The following is a 17375-nucleotide window of genomic DNA, read 5'->3' as shown; positions in this document are numbered from 1 at the left end:
ATACTATTACAGATATGTTATGTTTTATGTTATATTCCAGGTGAATTTTTTAAAATAATTTAATCATCAACTAAAAAATTTAACGTGTAAGTACTCTAACATTATTATTAAACTATATCAAATAAAATTTCTATAAGATATTTCTAAATAATATTGAAAAATAAGATGTTAAAAATTTTGAACAAACTGCAATTGCAAATGAATATAATATACATATAACTTGTCCAACACGTATAGTAATAACATCTGCTTAAACGTTTCCGTTAACGTTGCTTAATTACTCGAATTAAGGCGACAGCATTTTTAATGACATTTGAGAAGCCTGTCCGTAGAAGCGACATGCTACGCCACTGGTCTCCTCGTTTTTACCTTCATATCGAAGTCACGAGTTCTCAGTTTGCGCATAGCCGCCGTAAAGTAAGGATGTGCTGTGTTGTTCGTCACCTCCTTCTATTCAAGAAGACAAAGAGAAATTAGGACTACAGTGTATCTACGTGATATTTATATCCGTCATCCGTGTCTTATCGATATTTCCAGGCTAATTAGGCGACTGACAAATGAACCCACATCATGACATCCCGTAAAAACTTGGCTGTTATATTAACGATAGTACTTGGAATTTTCGCGATTAACATTCACGCCAGATCCTGGGGTAAGTAGAATAAGCATTTGCTTAATAATTTTATGTGACGAAAATTTGGACTAACAGCAATTTAACGTAGTACACACGGTATAAGTGACACCGCGTTGCGGGTCGCGCGAACGCTGTCTCCATTCACGCGGTTTCAGTGGTCACGTACGCCACTTCTCCCAGACTGTTTTACCATGCAGAACATCGAAATACGGTTGTAAAGGTGAATGAAACCGACGTTTGATTTGTCTCGAAATGCTTCGCCAAACTTTCACGATTCATATTCACACGGAAAACAATCGAAACGGTACTTGTCCTTATACCTGTTTACGTAATGAATGTCAAGTCGTAGACTGTTCCGTGTACAGAGCAATGCGCCTTGTTAACTGACCGAGTAAAGGCCTCGATCCATGGCCAGTTATCAAGGGAGGTATGTATCTAAAAAATCACGAATATCTCTCTATTCCATGAAGTACGAGTCGTATTACGTGTAAATATTGAATATATTTATTTATTTTACATATAAAACACGAGATTCGTTTTACAAAGTCACCCCTAAAAACTGATACAGATAGCAACGGCCAACTAGGAAAGTAAAATTCCAGTCAGTTAGTGTGTATGTAGTGTATATTTGTCCATGCACAAGGGAATCGATGTGTAACGAATGAACAACCGTTTTATTGAAAATCTAATGGAACGACGAATAGAGAATCATATTAAATTACCGTGGTTTGGTAACGCCGCTAGAAACTGTCGACTACCGGCGAAATTTGAAATCATTCATGACGATAAGTGCATTGGCGGGGACCTATTTCACCTACTTTGACTATTCGGTCCTTGACTAATATCGAAAGAAAAGCACGTGGCATGGAAACCTAAAAATAACCGGTAATCGTGTAAATTATGTTACAAAAATTTTTCGAATGGCAGACGATGTCGCAAATTCTTCGAATTCTTTGGTATTTCTCGCACGTTCTCGTGAGTGCGTCTAGAAAATTTGCCCCACTACGCCGTGCATCGTACTGCTAGACTCAATAACCGATCCGCGTATTATACAAACTGCGAACCGAATTATGTGTATACGATGAAGTGTGAAATTTCGGTTACGTAACAAGCGAAACTGATAAGATTGATCGTTTGTTTAATCCTACGATCGCATGGAAAGTTTACATTGTACAAGATTGTCTTCATCAATACATCGATATATAGTATAACAGAGATTTTAATATTTTTACGGTACTATGTATTATATTTGAAATGTAACTATATTAGCAGTGCTGGAACTTGACTAGTCTGTGAAGTAAACAAGACGAATTAATTTCTTATTCCCAGTTTGCTAACATCTTGAACTTGATTATTCCTTTATTCAAGGATCTCTACTTGTTATATAGGGTGTTTATGGTACTATGTAGTTCCGTTAGTGACTTTTTAGTAACTGATAACATAGAAAAGAATAATGCTTTACTATTTCTTACACACCATGTATATGATTATGTAAAATGTGTATCCGTACAGCATAATAGACTAGTTTAATAAAAAATACGTTGATCAGTTTTCGATCGTATCGAACCTTTTGATAAGTTGGCATAACAGGTATAAAGAACATGTGTGGCATTTTTAATTACACGTATTTCATCTCATTAATAAGATTTACGAGAACGTGTTTATTAGAAATAAGCATGACGTGAACGTTTCGAGCGCAAAGAAATTGAATAAGCTACGTTTTCATATCGTGATCGCGAAGCAGGCGATGTAAGACGTTCCGAGTTATGTATATGGGACAGCGAAATGTAACACTCGAGATAATTTATGAAAAAAAAACTTGAAAATGGAAATAATAATAGTAAAAGATGACTCAGCTTTACATATCATTTTTTACTTTCATCATCAATTTTTTCTACGCATGCCTTTACCGCATCACTAATTTGATAGATCATTTTTCACGTACAATAGATTAAATCGGTAAAAAGGAAATGTGATATTATTATTTAATTTGATAAAAAGTAAAAAATTGATAATTGAAAGAAATAAAAATTGTTAGAAATGTATTTGGCAAAAATATATTATTACAATATATTAAAAATATGTTTTAGAACCGTTGAAAATAATTGTTCCCGCAATTACTTGTTTATGCGAATGGAATAAATTTTTCCTTATAAAAATTTAAATAAATAAACATTAATAACAATACGTACATATATGTATTATTATAACATTTAAAATATATATTATTATTACTTTTTTGCATATGCATATACATTTATAATATTTGTCCTTTATAACCACATTTATATGCATATGTATGTCAAAGTTATGTAAGATATTATTATCAATGTTTATAATTCTAGTTTTTGCATTTTCAGATTGAAATTTATGAATAAAATTTGGTAAACAGTCAATAATATTGTTATGATATTTTTATGAATATACATTCGTAATATTTTTTTACAATTATTTATATTTCGTGAACATATATATTTCTATTCATCTGTATGCCAAAATTGCATGTAAATAATATAAACATTAAAGTACGTTAATTAAATATTTACATTAAAATTCGGAAAAACTATTGCCATATAGTAAAAGTATCCAATAAACAATATTTACTATAGTAAATTTTACGACTACTACATATATACGTTTTCATCTTGTTGTCTACTCTTGCATAAACAAAATCTATGTTCATGCGTACATGATTCCGTCAACGTTGCTACTACGATATCAAGTCGAAGTTACTTAACATATTCGTACGCGCGAGCACACGAATATATTGCAAGAACGTCAACAGTTTATTCGATATTTCGAAGGCATTGCGCACTTCCATTTCCTCTTTGCTAGGTCAATTGACAATGAAGAAAAAATTCAATGATCTTCGACTTTAGATCTCATTTATCGATACCAAGTTTTTAAATAAGTTTTAATCGCTTGTCGTATTTCCCGAACACTTTGTCGCATTACTTTCTTACTTATAATTAGAGCTGATACGGTGCGCAATGTATAATTGCGATATGCGTTTTTGAGTTTTCGATATCTAAAGCAAATAATATGCAAACAAAAATTTAGACATTGGGAAATTTCTGTGACAGAAATTAAAGTTTTATCACACGCTTACATTTCTGTACAAAACGACAAGTCGCTTTTTTTCTTTTTCTTATCTTCGTTTTTTAGTCGAAAGATTACTAGAATATTAAATATTTTGCATTATGTTATATTTCATTTAATTTTAGTTGTAATTTTTCATATTTAAATAGTACTTAACAATAAAGGTGATTTATAATTAATTATCAACATTAGAAACGTTGAAATTATAATATTAAAAGAATTATACGATACATTGAAATGCACATAATGTACATGACAAGAGGAACAAAATATTTCTTTACTGTTTTGTGATAAAACATTTAACTTCGAGATATAGTGTCAAACTTTCTACATTAAATTTCTGGCGCGGACCTTTTAAATGTATAGTAGTTGCGCGCGCAGCGTCACAAACATATGCGTAACTGAAAGCACGTGTACTTGATGAAAGAATTATATATATTACACAAAATACTTGACACATGCGAGAATAGATAAAAATTACAAACTTTATTAAGCTCTGACCGAATTGGCTCAACTTTGAACTTTGAACTTTAGTATTTTTCCTTTCGTATTTTCTTATGTATAGAAAATTTATATATCCTCTAATAAAGTTCTATATACGGTCTTGAAAAGCATCAATCGATGCCGCCAATTTGTAGGTTAATTTATAGCCTCGATATAATCAACTATGTGTATATATATATATATATATATATATATATATATATATATACATTTGTAGTATCATAAAAATTTAAATACAATCTTTTTCAAATTATAATATATCACTATTAATTCTCCTTGACTGCACAATTTTGTTTACTTATGAGAAGGAGATTATTATTTATTACAATCTTTTATTTCAATCTAAGATCTAGGAACTACTCCTCGTAAATGTTGATAGTGTTGACATAAAATAAAATCAAACAAAATATACGTAGCATTTTAAAGAGTCATACTGATATTATCGTTCAAAATTGATAATTTTGCAATTTCCCTTGACGTAATGCTAATTTCTAGAACAATTGTATAATAGTAAAGAGACATGAATGTCGAGGAGTAATGGCGTAAATGATTGATCGTTATTACGTGAATTAAGGAAGATCTTTTGAATAAACATTATCAAATAGATATGTACATATACATATGTACTCAGTATTGGCACTACGTTATACTGAAGGCGACCAGTTTAATTTTTGTCCATATCTTGTATTGTTAACATATTTTCAAATAGGAATGCATGATAAAGTTAATAAATCGAGCTTAATATAAGTTTTAAATTATTTTTGCCAACAGAACTGCAGTTTCGATACTTGAAAAATTGCAACTATTGTTTTCCCTTTATCTTCTTTAGACTCGTCGTAAACTTAAATTGTTTGGAATTATAAGAAATAATTGTTATATTTATAATATTTACAGAGTAATGAACATGGTCGCAGGAGTCAGGGTTAAGAAGTCTTAATTAACCGATATCTTAATGCAAATATACGAATGATAAATACGATGCACGGACGCTATCTTTAGTTTGTGAAATCGAGACGATTGCTACTCAACTTGCGCCCTGATATAATAAATTTAAGCGTTACGATCTTTGCATTTTTATACTTCGATTCTGCTCTCGTCTTAGCAAACAACAAGGATTTATAATATTTTAAGAAGATACGTTACATAAAATTGAAACGAGAAATCATGCATGTCCATAAGCCTTTTTCCATATCATCGAACTGCGTTAATGTTAGAAAAATGTAACCGGATCGGAAATTACCGGAAGAACATAACAGAGTTAGTTATATGAATTCATTTATACTTTCGCCAATATCTATCTAAGTATTTTTTACTCAAGTTACTACTATCACTATTATCGAGTACTAATCTTTATTTGATTTAGATATAACAGTATAAAGATATTTAAAACTAGGTAAGAAAAGAATTTCTATATATATAGATCTATAATAGAAAATTATTTTTTATAATACCTGTATAATTATTATGGATATAATTTATTGTGTAATTTTTATTATATTATTATATAATAACTGTAAATGTAGCAGAGACTTTTAACAAGGATATAGTTTTTAATAAACATACATGATTTGTATGATCATTAAACAGTTAGAAACAATTGGAAATAATTAGAAGATTCAGGTCCACGAGAAAAAGGAGAAATGTCAAGTTTTAACATTTCTTCGAAAACTTATTAAAATAAATTTATTTTTCAATATATGTATAATGTCACAACTTCACAGTTTCTCATAGATATTATATCAAAATGAAACATTTTATTCTTCATTTTATTCTACATCGTTTTCAACTTTTGTTCATAATTTTTGGTAATATAGAACACAGTGAACTGTAAAGAAGAAAGTGAAAAATACCTTGTACACCTCAGTTTCTTATAACTGCTGTGAAAATTGTAATTCAAATTGGCGACATAGCCAGTGATAAAGAGCAGGTACAGGGACGTACAGAAAAGCGTTAAACTCATTCCTCTTTTCTGACGTGGATCCTTTAATTGTTAACACGTTAACGACAGCTAACGCATTACTGTGACTCAAGGAAAAAATAAATTTCTTATGTCTATTTCCATTCATAATCATAAGCGACATAAAGTCATACATGGCGTAATATTTGAAATTAAATTTTTCAAATATTTCTTAAGTGTAAAACCGCACGGTTCAGTTTGATATTTAAGTAAAATTAACAACTACGAATGTGTTAACTTTAGAGAGATGATGTTTCTCGAATATTACACGATTAGCAAGATTGTAACTTCAAGCAACATCCATTCCATAGTGCAACTTAATATTCGTTGAAACTACAAACCGTCCAGGATTAATTTTTCAATAGTTATCTTCGTCGGTAGCAAATCACTCGTGTATCATAAATTACTAAGATAAATATAATTGCACCCCTTATAAACAACCAAAAGATAACGATAAAGTTATCGTAGGTGTCATAGTATTAGCAAAAATGAGCAGATAAGAAAACTTAACTTTCTAAAGTATCTTTAAAGTAACACTACACGATATTTTCAAGTTCTAGGTAATAGTCAATGATAATTGATTATTAAACAGAATTTTAGAGTATATACAGATATTTTTTCTAGTAATTTACAGTATCCCATAAATCAGATAAACAATGTTAGTTTCTAGATATTTTCTAGTCAGTCATTTGAAAAGTTAGATTTTTTTAAATTTCTAGGAAATATATAATAGAATATATCTTGTCGTGTTACGATATTTACATCCTTGAAACTGCGTATTGTTGTCTTTAAAATAATTATCGTATCTTTTGAAATATTAAAAATAGATAAATCTTCTATTTTTACATAAATCTTATGATACTTAAATTACTATATAATCACTATGTCCTTACATAGGACAAACGCATAGGAATGTATATAATGAATGCATGAATAATTAAATTCATACATTGATAATCGAAAAACTATCACCGTTAAGGAAAAGCTACTCAATTAAATTACTACTACTCAAACTACTCAATTATTAACTACTCAATTACTACTAATCAAACTACTCAATTAAATTAATTGATAATTGATTAAACATGACAATTTCATTGAATGATTGCAGCGCAATTTTAATGAAGTGCAATTTGCTTGTTTAAGTATTTAAACAATTTGACAAAATATTCTACTAAGTTCAGATATTTTTTGGTTTGCAGATATAGCGATCGCGATAGGGCGTGAAGTTGAATTTCTCGCACAAAATCAGACGCTAATCGGACGGGCAAAGTTAGCGGAAGCTGTGACTCTATCGGGGGTGGCCTATGATGATATCACTAGAACAATGTATTTTAGCGATGTGAGTAACAAGAACATAACCATATTCAGTAATGACCTGGAGGACAAGAATTTCACGTTGAAACCGTTACTTAAAAGTAAGTATATTAAATTTATTTTTACTTTACATATGTCTGAGTTACTTTCAACTTATTTCTGAATATTATTACAATTGTATTTGTATAATGTATAAAGATAAATAGAATTTATCTTACGTATGCACCTACTTGTTATTGAGAAATTACGAAATTTAAATTACCCCAATGTTACACAAAATGGACCAAAATATGAATAACAAGAGCGAATTGAAACTTCTTTGAAACTAAGAAATATTAATTTATTGTTAATATTATTCAGTAGATATATTTCAAATATCAATTTAGCTGATAAACTTTCATATATATTATCAGACAAAAGATAAAGAAATATTTTATCAGACAAAAAATCATTAAGATAATTTGCATTTATTATATTAACAGTTTAACGTCTTTCGTTTTGCTGTCTAAAAAACGTACAAAGCATAATATAGTATTCAAAAATATTCAATTTGCATTTGACGATAATTTACGGTTCTTAAAATAGAATGATAAATGCCTCGTACTAAATCGAATTATTACATTTATAATGAAAGAGAAACGTATAACAGGATTACTTATCATCCATGTATTATCTTATGCGTAACGCAATCCAAGTAAGACTTTCGTTGTAGGAATAAAGAAATCATTGTCATATTTTACATTAATCATATAGATAATTGGGATTTTAATGAAGAATCTTAATTTGATAATATAAATCTAAAAATACTATTCATTCCTTAATCCTGCAAATTGCATGATCCATTGAACTAACTTGAATGATAGCTTTTTCATTTCGTAGAAAAGTATTTTTAAATATTTTCAGTAAGATATGAACTTACGATATTAGAAATTTATTTCAGTATTAATCTTTTTATACGTTTACTCTATAATTACTTTTATCTGTATCATTATTATTATTTCTTTTTTCCTATATATTCTATATCTTATTCCTACATATATATGTGTGTATTAGTAATTAGTAATTAATAGTATATATTAGTAATTTCCAACTGACTATTTACTAAACTTCTTTAAGAAAGATTAAATAAATAAAAGGTATCAATGTACAAAGAAATAATTTCCTTAGAAATCGAGCAAACTTTTTCTTCTCAAAATGATGGTAGGTTTCCTCCAAAGATACGCATCTGTAAAACTTTTGGGAAGGATAACGACACCACTCAAGATTTTGTCTTTCAATTTATTATAGTCGTTCTTAAAGAAACAGCCCACAATGTAAAACTATGCCATACTATCGTACCCTTATTAGGTATAGTATACTATAGTATACCTAAGTACCATACCTAGTATACCATTTTCCGTAAAGAACAAAGGAAATGCCTTTTTATCCTTTGGGTGCATCTATGTGTTTTTTATTCGTCACAAAGGGAGATTTCATGAATGATAAAAGACCAAAGGCAATGTTTAAGTAAATGATGACGGTATTAGTTTGAAAAACGAACTGAATGTCATTTAGATGAATTCATTAAAGATAACATAGAATTTTTTTTTAACTTAATGCTCTGAATATAGAATTCTACAATTAAAAATTTATAGTTTTTCAATGCTACTTCAACGCATTGAGAAATGAAGTTAGAATGTCAAATAATTAGATGTCTGATACATAAAACCAAACTGGTTTAAATGTTTCTTCTATTACCTTCTTTTTGTTATCTATTTAAAAAGAGTAAGGAATATCTCCAGAGAAGTTGTATTTTACTTAGAAAAGAAAAAAGTAATTTTCACCTTATACTACCAGTATTCTACAATTTCTTACGTTCGAAATTCAACCATACAATCAATAGAAAAATAAGTGTACCTTTACATTTAACTATAAACGTCGTCTTTCGAAAGAAAGTATATATAACAAACGATATTCTTTATTATCCGTAGAACAAAGCAAAAGTTACATTCTTGCGCTTGCCTTTGACATAAAGAGTCGAACCCTATTTTGGAGCGACGCTTTGCAAGGAGTGATCATGAAGATGCACGTATCAGAAGATGGGCTACCGGAAGAACCAACGATCCTCCACAATTTAACGTACCAGAGCCCACGCGGTATCGCTCTGGATGTATGTAACAGGTGTGCCATTTATGTCCTACCTAGAACGCTGTCGTGCCCATTCACGACAACGTGCAATCTTGACCGGTCTAGTTCCGTTTAGAAATTTGCGTCAAATAAGAGAGAATAAAAATATCTTCACCGAACGGGATTAGTAAAAGAAAGAAAAGAAAAGATAAAGTAACACGCGATATAAAATGAAACTCGAATATCTGATAATTGTACGTTGTTTCCAGTCACATATACTGGGTAAATAGTAATAATACAAATCCAAGTATCGAGAAGTCGAATCTAGACGGAAGCAATCGAGTAACAGTGATCAAAGAGGATTTATACGAGCCACTGGCTGTCGCTATAGATCACAGTAACAAGAAGCTATATTGGATCGACGATGCAGAAGGCCTAAGAATAAAAATTGAGCGCAGCAATCTCGATGGTTCCGAGCGTGAACTATTGGTTCACCCTAAGCGTCATCAACCAGTGTACCTGGCGTTAGATCATAACTCGATATATTGGTCCGATCTGGTGCACAGAGCTGTTTGGACAATACCAAAAGACACGAAATTTGACGAGCCAAGGATGTTTCGCTCGTACCAGTCAACTCATGATGCCGATCCAGCTGGGATCGTAACCCGTGATAACGTTGGCAAAGTAGAATGCCCGGTGAATACGAATACAACACAAAATACTAACCCGACGAACTTGTCGCTTGACGAAAGGTCGTATAATAATTTGATAACCAGCACAGAGGAATCGGAACTGACCACAGAGACGTCCAAACACTGCCTAAATGATGGTCATGTGGGTGAGAAGGATGGAACGTGCCAGTGCAGGCTTGGGTAAGTATCTGATGCTAGATATGTACTTCATTTGAATATCTCAAAAATACGTTATTCAATCTTGAATTCGTAGAATACAAACTAAGTAAAAATTCAACTGTTTCAGATTCACTGGACCGTATTGCGAGATGAATCTTTGTCACAATTACTGTTTCCGAGGCAATTGCAGTATAAATAGTGACGGGTTGCCCACATGTAAGTGCAATAACGCATTTATTGGACCAAGATGTGAAACAGACCTCTGCAAAGACTACTGCTTGCATGACGGTCAATGTTCCGTCCAAGATGATAAACCAGTTTGTAAATGTAAATATTCCGAAGGATCTCGTTGCGAGATTTTAGGCAATACTGCTGAACTTTGTGAAATAATTTGTGCAACAGAACGAGTTCCTACTAGCATCGTTACTGCTCACTGCAGGTACATTGCTTTTGAGAAATTCTTAACTTCGTAATTTTATGAGGACCTGAAGAATTTCTGCGACCTCCTTACTTCGACTTCAATCACTTCTGAATTCCTAGTCTATCGGCTTTAATTAAAACAATTGTTTATTTCATAGCAGAAGTTTTTAACAATTTCGACGGCAAATAATAAATAAATAAATGACCCAACTGCTGACATTTTGCTGATAGATAGTAGCATGTGTCATGTTATTATTGTGTATAAGATTCGTTTTTGTATAAATAACTTGTCCAATTAACAGAACGCTATCTTTTCTGAAATATCGCATTCACGCATTTATTCGTATAGTTTCGTCACGGATGAAGCTACTACAAACATATGTCGTTAAAGGGTTAATATTCGAATGAGATTATTTCTAATCAATTTAATACAATTAAACTTTAATGAATATAAAACTTATAATTCTCGTTATTTTCTGTTAACAGGTGTCCCGAAAAGAATCGCCTTGCACAAATGGTGATAGCTAAAGAGGAAAATGAATATAGTACGTGGCTACCAATTTTCGGTGCAATCGTTGGTGTACTTATTCTTGTAATAGCCGTACTTAGTTTTTATGTAAATAAATTCCGGAAACGGCCACGCATCAAAAAGCGTTTCGTCGTCAGTAAAGGTGGTGTGACACCACTCACATCTCGGCCACAATTACCGGACAATCAATGTGAAATAACCATAGAGAACTGCTGCAACATGAATATCTGTGAAACTGTGAGTGATCGACCAGCTAAAATATAAACATTATTTATGTGCATGCTAAATATGGGCATACATGTGCAATAAATTGGAGATGTAAGATACGTACTGCAGCTACATATATATTCGAGGAAAAAGAATCAGTTAAGGGCTTAAAGAAAAAAATTCAAACAAGAATCTTAATAAAGTGAATTGTTTCTTTTTCCTCTATGTAAGAAATTCAAGTGCAAAGTAAGATCAAAGAGATTGTAATATTGCTGCTCTCTAACTTTAGATCGATAATGCTTATTGTTATTTATTAAAGTTGACGCTTAATTAATTTGGGATTTAATTAATATTTAAGTAATTAAAATCAGTTGCATATTTATTTTTTACTAACTTCAATGCTATTGCAATAAATATTATTTGATGATACCTTTTGCTTATGTTTTGATTAATATGCTGCTATGCATGAATTTATATAAATTGTTACACATTGTACGTTTTTTATCAAGATCTTCAGTATATTCAAAAAAATTCATTATGATAAACTTATAATCATTATGCGATACTCTTACAAAATAGGTGCTGCAGTATGAAGTAAACATTCAGTAAATTAATGACTATGAGTTCAAAACACCTTGTATTAACAAAACATTAAATTTTAAACAAATAAACAATTTTTAAATATAAAAATCATTTCGAATTAATAGTAACCTTTCTGTAGAATAACAACATGGAAAAGAAATTAATACTTTATTATGAAAATACTACAGTACTAAACATTAATGAATGCAACTCACAGTATTTCATATAAACTCTTATGTACAATTTATTCACATATAAATTAATTCTTAAATTCTTTTTTCATCTTTGATATTTAATATTCTCTTTTAATTTTATTTTTTATGGTTTATCAGAGTTCATCGTCTTTACCATACTTGACATCATCAAAATCTCGAAGCGAGCTTAATCGAGTTCACATCATTTAAACTTTAATTTTTTACAGCCATGTTTCGAACCAAAATTATGTGTGGCAGCGTCGGGAGCTAATGTTTCTAAGAAAGAGGAGAAGAATTCTTTACTCGATAATATGGAGGAGAATTCGTGGTAGCATAAACTAATATTTGGACGTGTCAATTGGCAAAGATTTTATGGACTTAACAGGAAATCCGTCAAAAGTTTAACTTCGCGGAACTGCACGTCTGTACATACCGCAGAATGCTGTAGTATTATTGTTATGATTAATAACGATGCTTACAAGATGTACGGGAACACCATGACAATGATAAAGTCAGAAAAAAGAAAGCCAAAGGTCTTTTCGAGGACTCTTAATTTTTATTACATCATATAATATGTAGGGCTGTGTTCATATAAAGATTATTTCATCTAGTTATTAAAAGGTTATAAATTTTTTTTTTAAAGATATGTAATTATATATTTTTCATAAGAGAACAGGAAATCTTAAGTCCTATGGCATTTTTTAACTGCCTTGGTGTATAAATACATAGATATATGTATACATATACATATGTGTATATGTATACACATAAAATTTATAAAAGTTTTATATAGTACTTTGTTCAATATTTCTTGGTTCTCTGATTTATTCGTCATTCGTTTCTATTTTCTGCTCCACTCTTTGTTCTGAAGCTGTTTCAGTAATAACAAATTATATCTCAAAATAACTAGCTCTGAAAATTAATCGTGAGTGCAACCGAAAGGGTACATGAAACATGCCTTAATTGCTAGGCTTAATGATTGCTCAATGTACCACTGATTGTGAGTACAGTTCTAAAGAAAATTTTAATTTTCATTACAAAATTATTGTAATGAACTGCATTATGTTTATGAAAAAGAAAAATGGACGTTTCTAATTAAGATCGTCATCGAGTTTAAGTTTTAAGCATTAAATTATTAAATCGATAATTTTTTTTAATTCATCTATGTTCGTTTTCATTTTGTACATTTGCAGATAAAAGAGGGATGTTTACATTAACAAAAATTACATATTGTTTTACTAAAAAAAGAGAATGTTAGCTTTTAGAAAAAACAATATGAAATACCAAATGACTTTTTTAACTGCCTTATACATTCTGTGAAATACAAAAATATTATTTGGATAGTTTTAAAAAATTTAATTTTTTAAAAATTACTTTAAAATTTGTATGAGTGATTTTGTTTTTTTTTTTGAACGATTACATTTATTTGTTTGTATAAAAATTATATAGAGCTATCTTAAACATTTGTGCAAGTTTGTGCACATGATTCTTCAAAAGAAATTCATTTACATTCTCAAATAATAATAAAATTATTATAATGTAAATTGTGGACGTTTACATCCATAGAAAGTACAACAAATGTGTTGAACTTCGTTTGCAGACTGAAGGATTCTGTGTAATCTCTTGGTTTTGGAAATAGAGTACAAATGGTTATATACTTAAGTGAGAGTAACTTATGCGAAATATGGTAAAACAATGAAGGAATCTGTTTGAAACTGTCATGTTATGTTTTCCGTTCTATTGCTTCCAATAACGAAATTCCAAATTGTACTTTCTATCGCTCTCTTCGTACTTAAACTATACAATTATTCACAGCAAATGGTAGCTAACTTTTTACGATGTATAGCTACTTAAAACATAAACTTAAATTTATACCAAAGTTCTAAGTAACATTATCAACACTAACTGTAATAGTATAATTTCTAAACATTATTTCGAAGTAATGTTAAAGATTAAGTTTATAGAACGTCATATATATGATAATAATACTAGTAATAATAAAATATCTTTTTTGCACCAAATGAAGCTATATTAAATAAGTAGATAAAACAGAAAGGCAATTGTAGCATGGCAGTAGTTTTTACAATGCAAAAATGTTGCGCAGCTATGTCCTGATTTAAACTCATTTACGGACATAAAATATACCATTTATTATCATGGTATAAACGAGCTAACATTTTAAACAACATACGTTTTTTTCCCCGATATGTACTTCTATATTTTACGCTACGGAATAATGTTCCTGTTGTAGAGGCAAATTAAAAATATGGCGATTTATTTTGTTCCTGTACACGATGCTAATATAATTTAAAAACCATCGTCCTTTGCAATGGCGTGATAATTTTTTGAAAAGTTTAGTAGACAATTTTATACAACATATTTGTATTTGTTAGACTCCAAAATATGTTCAAATAGAATGATACAAAGATATATATATTAAATATTACATTTGGAATGTAGTCCTTTCTCGAGCACTCAACCCCAGAGGAGGGTTAGTGGATTTATAGTGAAGGGCTTATATTCCCTCATAAATTATACTATAATTTGTATATAGCGAAATTACTATCTTTATTTTTTATTGTCTTCCAATAATAAGAAAAATATGATTTTGTTGATATGTCATATATCGTTTCGTATCATAATATTACGCGATACTTAAATTATTTTATTGTTTTTATAATGGAATTTACTTCATCTAAATTATTTGAAATTTTAAATAATTTGTATCATTCTATTATAATTAACATGTTGATCGCTATTGTATACAAATAAAAATGTAATAAATGATTAAGAGTAATAGATATGTTTTATATCTTTATTGCATAACTTTTATGCTACATCCTTTTAAGTTTCTATATGTATACTACACTATTTTTCCAGTTGTAGAAAAGATAAGTAAGAAAAAAAGGTCCTGTATTTTGAATAGAAATGTTAAAGTGGAAAACAAAGATTAATGATATTAAGAATTATTATTATGATAATTACATGCAAAAAATTAACATAAGAATGGAATATGTATGAAACTCACAAATATTTCACTAGTCTGCTTTTAACTGACTTTCAAGTAAAACTACTTTTTCACCAGGTTTAAATGCAGGCATACCAAGATACGGACAACTAGCACATCGAAATGCATCACCAAGATAGCACTGAAAAGTACATGTATATCACTATTTAGTCAAATTTTTTTAAAGGACTCATATAGAAATGTATAACAAATTACTTACATTTCCACATGAAGACTTTGCAGTTCCTTCAGGTGCAGTTTTCCCACTTAATTCTTCAGCTAATCCACAAGAACAATCTTTGCATGCTTTTCGTTTACCTGTTGTGCTACATACTAAAATTTGTACATGAATAGAAGTATTCAACTAAAATTTGTATATGAATAGAAGTATTTGATTAAAATTTGTATATGAATAAAGTGTTCAACTTACCTCTCAAATTAGTTATAGGTTTGACAATGTCACTTTCATCTAAAAGATCATCTTCATCAATTAATTCTTCATCAATAGCGCTATCTAGTTTCCATACATTAGAAGATTTTTTTTCACCAAAATTAAGTATTACACTAGAACCGATCTATATAAATATAATATAGGTAAAAATAAAGAATATGTGTAATCAAAACTACATTGATTTATGAAAAACAGAAGAGTATCACTTACTTCAAATGAACGTTTTTCCGCTACTACTTCACAAATATTATCTGTACTATTATATATATTAAGTAGAAGATCTTTTAATTGTTTTGTATCTAAACTTTCTTGTACTTTTACTTTAAAACCAATTAATTTTAAGTTGGATACCCTTTCATTGTAAAGAGAATGCGCATTTTCTTTTTCTTGGAGTGACTCATAAATAATCAATGTTGCTCCGGGTTTCAACATTCGCAAAGATTCTTCTAAAAGCATTTTAAGATTCGGACATGATCCTTTAAAAATGGAGATAATTGCATCATAGGAAGAAGAATTAATACCTGAGAAGGAAAACATTAAATTTAGTGCATAATGATGAAACACTTTTTATATACAAAACTGACTAAAAAGCACATACTGAAAATCTATTATTTTTTAATGGTTTAGAATATACGAATACATATGTTTATGAATCTATTTTATACATACGACAGTACTTAATTACTTACATTTTTGCAGCTCTTTCGTTGATATAGTTGTCAGCTGTTCGGCATTGCTAAGATGTTTTTTAATTTCACTGATAAAGTCTATGATGCCATTATTGGAAATTTCGCTATCTAGGACCACCAGTACACTATGATTTTTTTTGAGAAAAGACATTTTTCACTAAACAAAATAAACATAAAATATTGTTAAGAGTTTCAGAAGCTTATGAAATGCAATTTTCATGTAATCTGGAGTTCAGCTGATTCCACAATCTAACAGACGGTAGATGCGCAATTCTGTTGATAATGAATACCTGCGATACTAGCGCTACTTGTTATGAAGCTAAGTAATTAATATATTTGAATACAGTAAGAATATATTTCTGGAAAAGACATATTAAAATTATATGTTTAATTGTGGAATAATACTACTTATAATAAAAATGACATTATCAATAAAAATAAAATTATTTTTCAAATGTGTTTAAAAATTTCTATAGAATGACTCAGCATTTGTAAGCGTTGTTATCATTTATTACTTTCGGCTAAATAAAATTCATTTATTTGTTTGCTGCATATAAATAAAATATAATTAGATATATGCGTATAAGCAAAGTAAAAATAAAAGTTAATGTATCAGATGAAAATGTTATCAGTTGATTAACACACCTTTAGTAATACATATACAATACATGTATAATTAATACCATTGTAATATTGTGGTAATATTGTTATCATATTACTAATCTTCTAGAATTATCGTGTTATACTATATAAATTGTATATCTCCACAAAGATCAGAATTCTTCTGAAATTCTTGAAAAAATTGTGTAATCGTTTTTTTCAAATCGA

The 17375-nt window shown here is 29.6% G+C and overlaps 2 protein-coding genes across 2 annotated transcripts; one reads left to right on the top strand and one right to left on the bottom strand.

The window, feature by feature from the left end:
* Positions 1-375: 375 nt before the first annotated feature.
* LOC100650119 (protein cueball) lies at positions 376-15201 on the top strand. Its single transcript, XM_003397534.4, has 7 exons — positions 376-652; positions 7397-7612; positions 9482-9671; positions 9887-10489; positions 10596-10907; positions 11375-11654; positions 12628-15201. The coding sequence occupies exons 1-7, from the start codon at positions 571-573 to the stop codon at positions 12730-12732; spliced, it is 1788 nt and encodes a 595-aa protein (XP_003397582.1). The 5' UTR covers positions 376-570; the 3' UTR covers positions 12733-15201.
* Positions 15202-16831, bottom strand: LOC100650245 (anamorsin homolog). Its single transcript, XM_003397535.4, has 5 exons — positions 16548-16831; positions 16069-16379; positions 15838-15982; positions 15628-15740; positions 15202-15549 (listed from the first exon to the last, which is right to left on the bottom strand). Exons 1-5 carry the CDS (start codon positions 16696-16698, stop codon positions 15439-15441), a joined length of 831 nt encoding a protein of 276 aa, XP_003397583.2. The 5' UTR covers positions 16699-16831; the 3' UTR covers positions 15202-15438.
* Between the last annotated feature and the right edge of the window lie 544 nt (positions 16832-17375).

Source organism: Bombus terrestris, chromosome 9 (assembly GCF_910591885.1).
Source record: "Bombus terrestris chromosome 9, iyBomTerr1.2, whole genome shotgun sequence".
In the NCBI taxonomy this organism is placed as follows: domain Eukaryota; kingdom Metazoa; phylum Arthropoda; class Insecta; order Hymenoptera; family Apidae; genus Bombus; species Bombus terrestris.
This window is presented reverse-complemented; position numbering and strand designations above follow the sequence as displayed.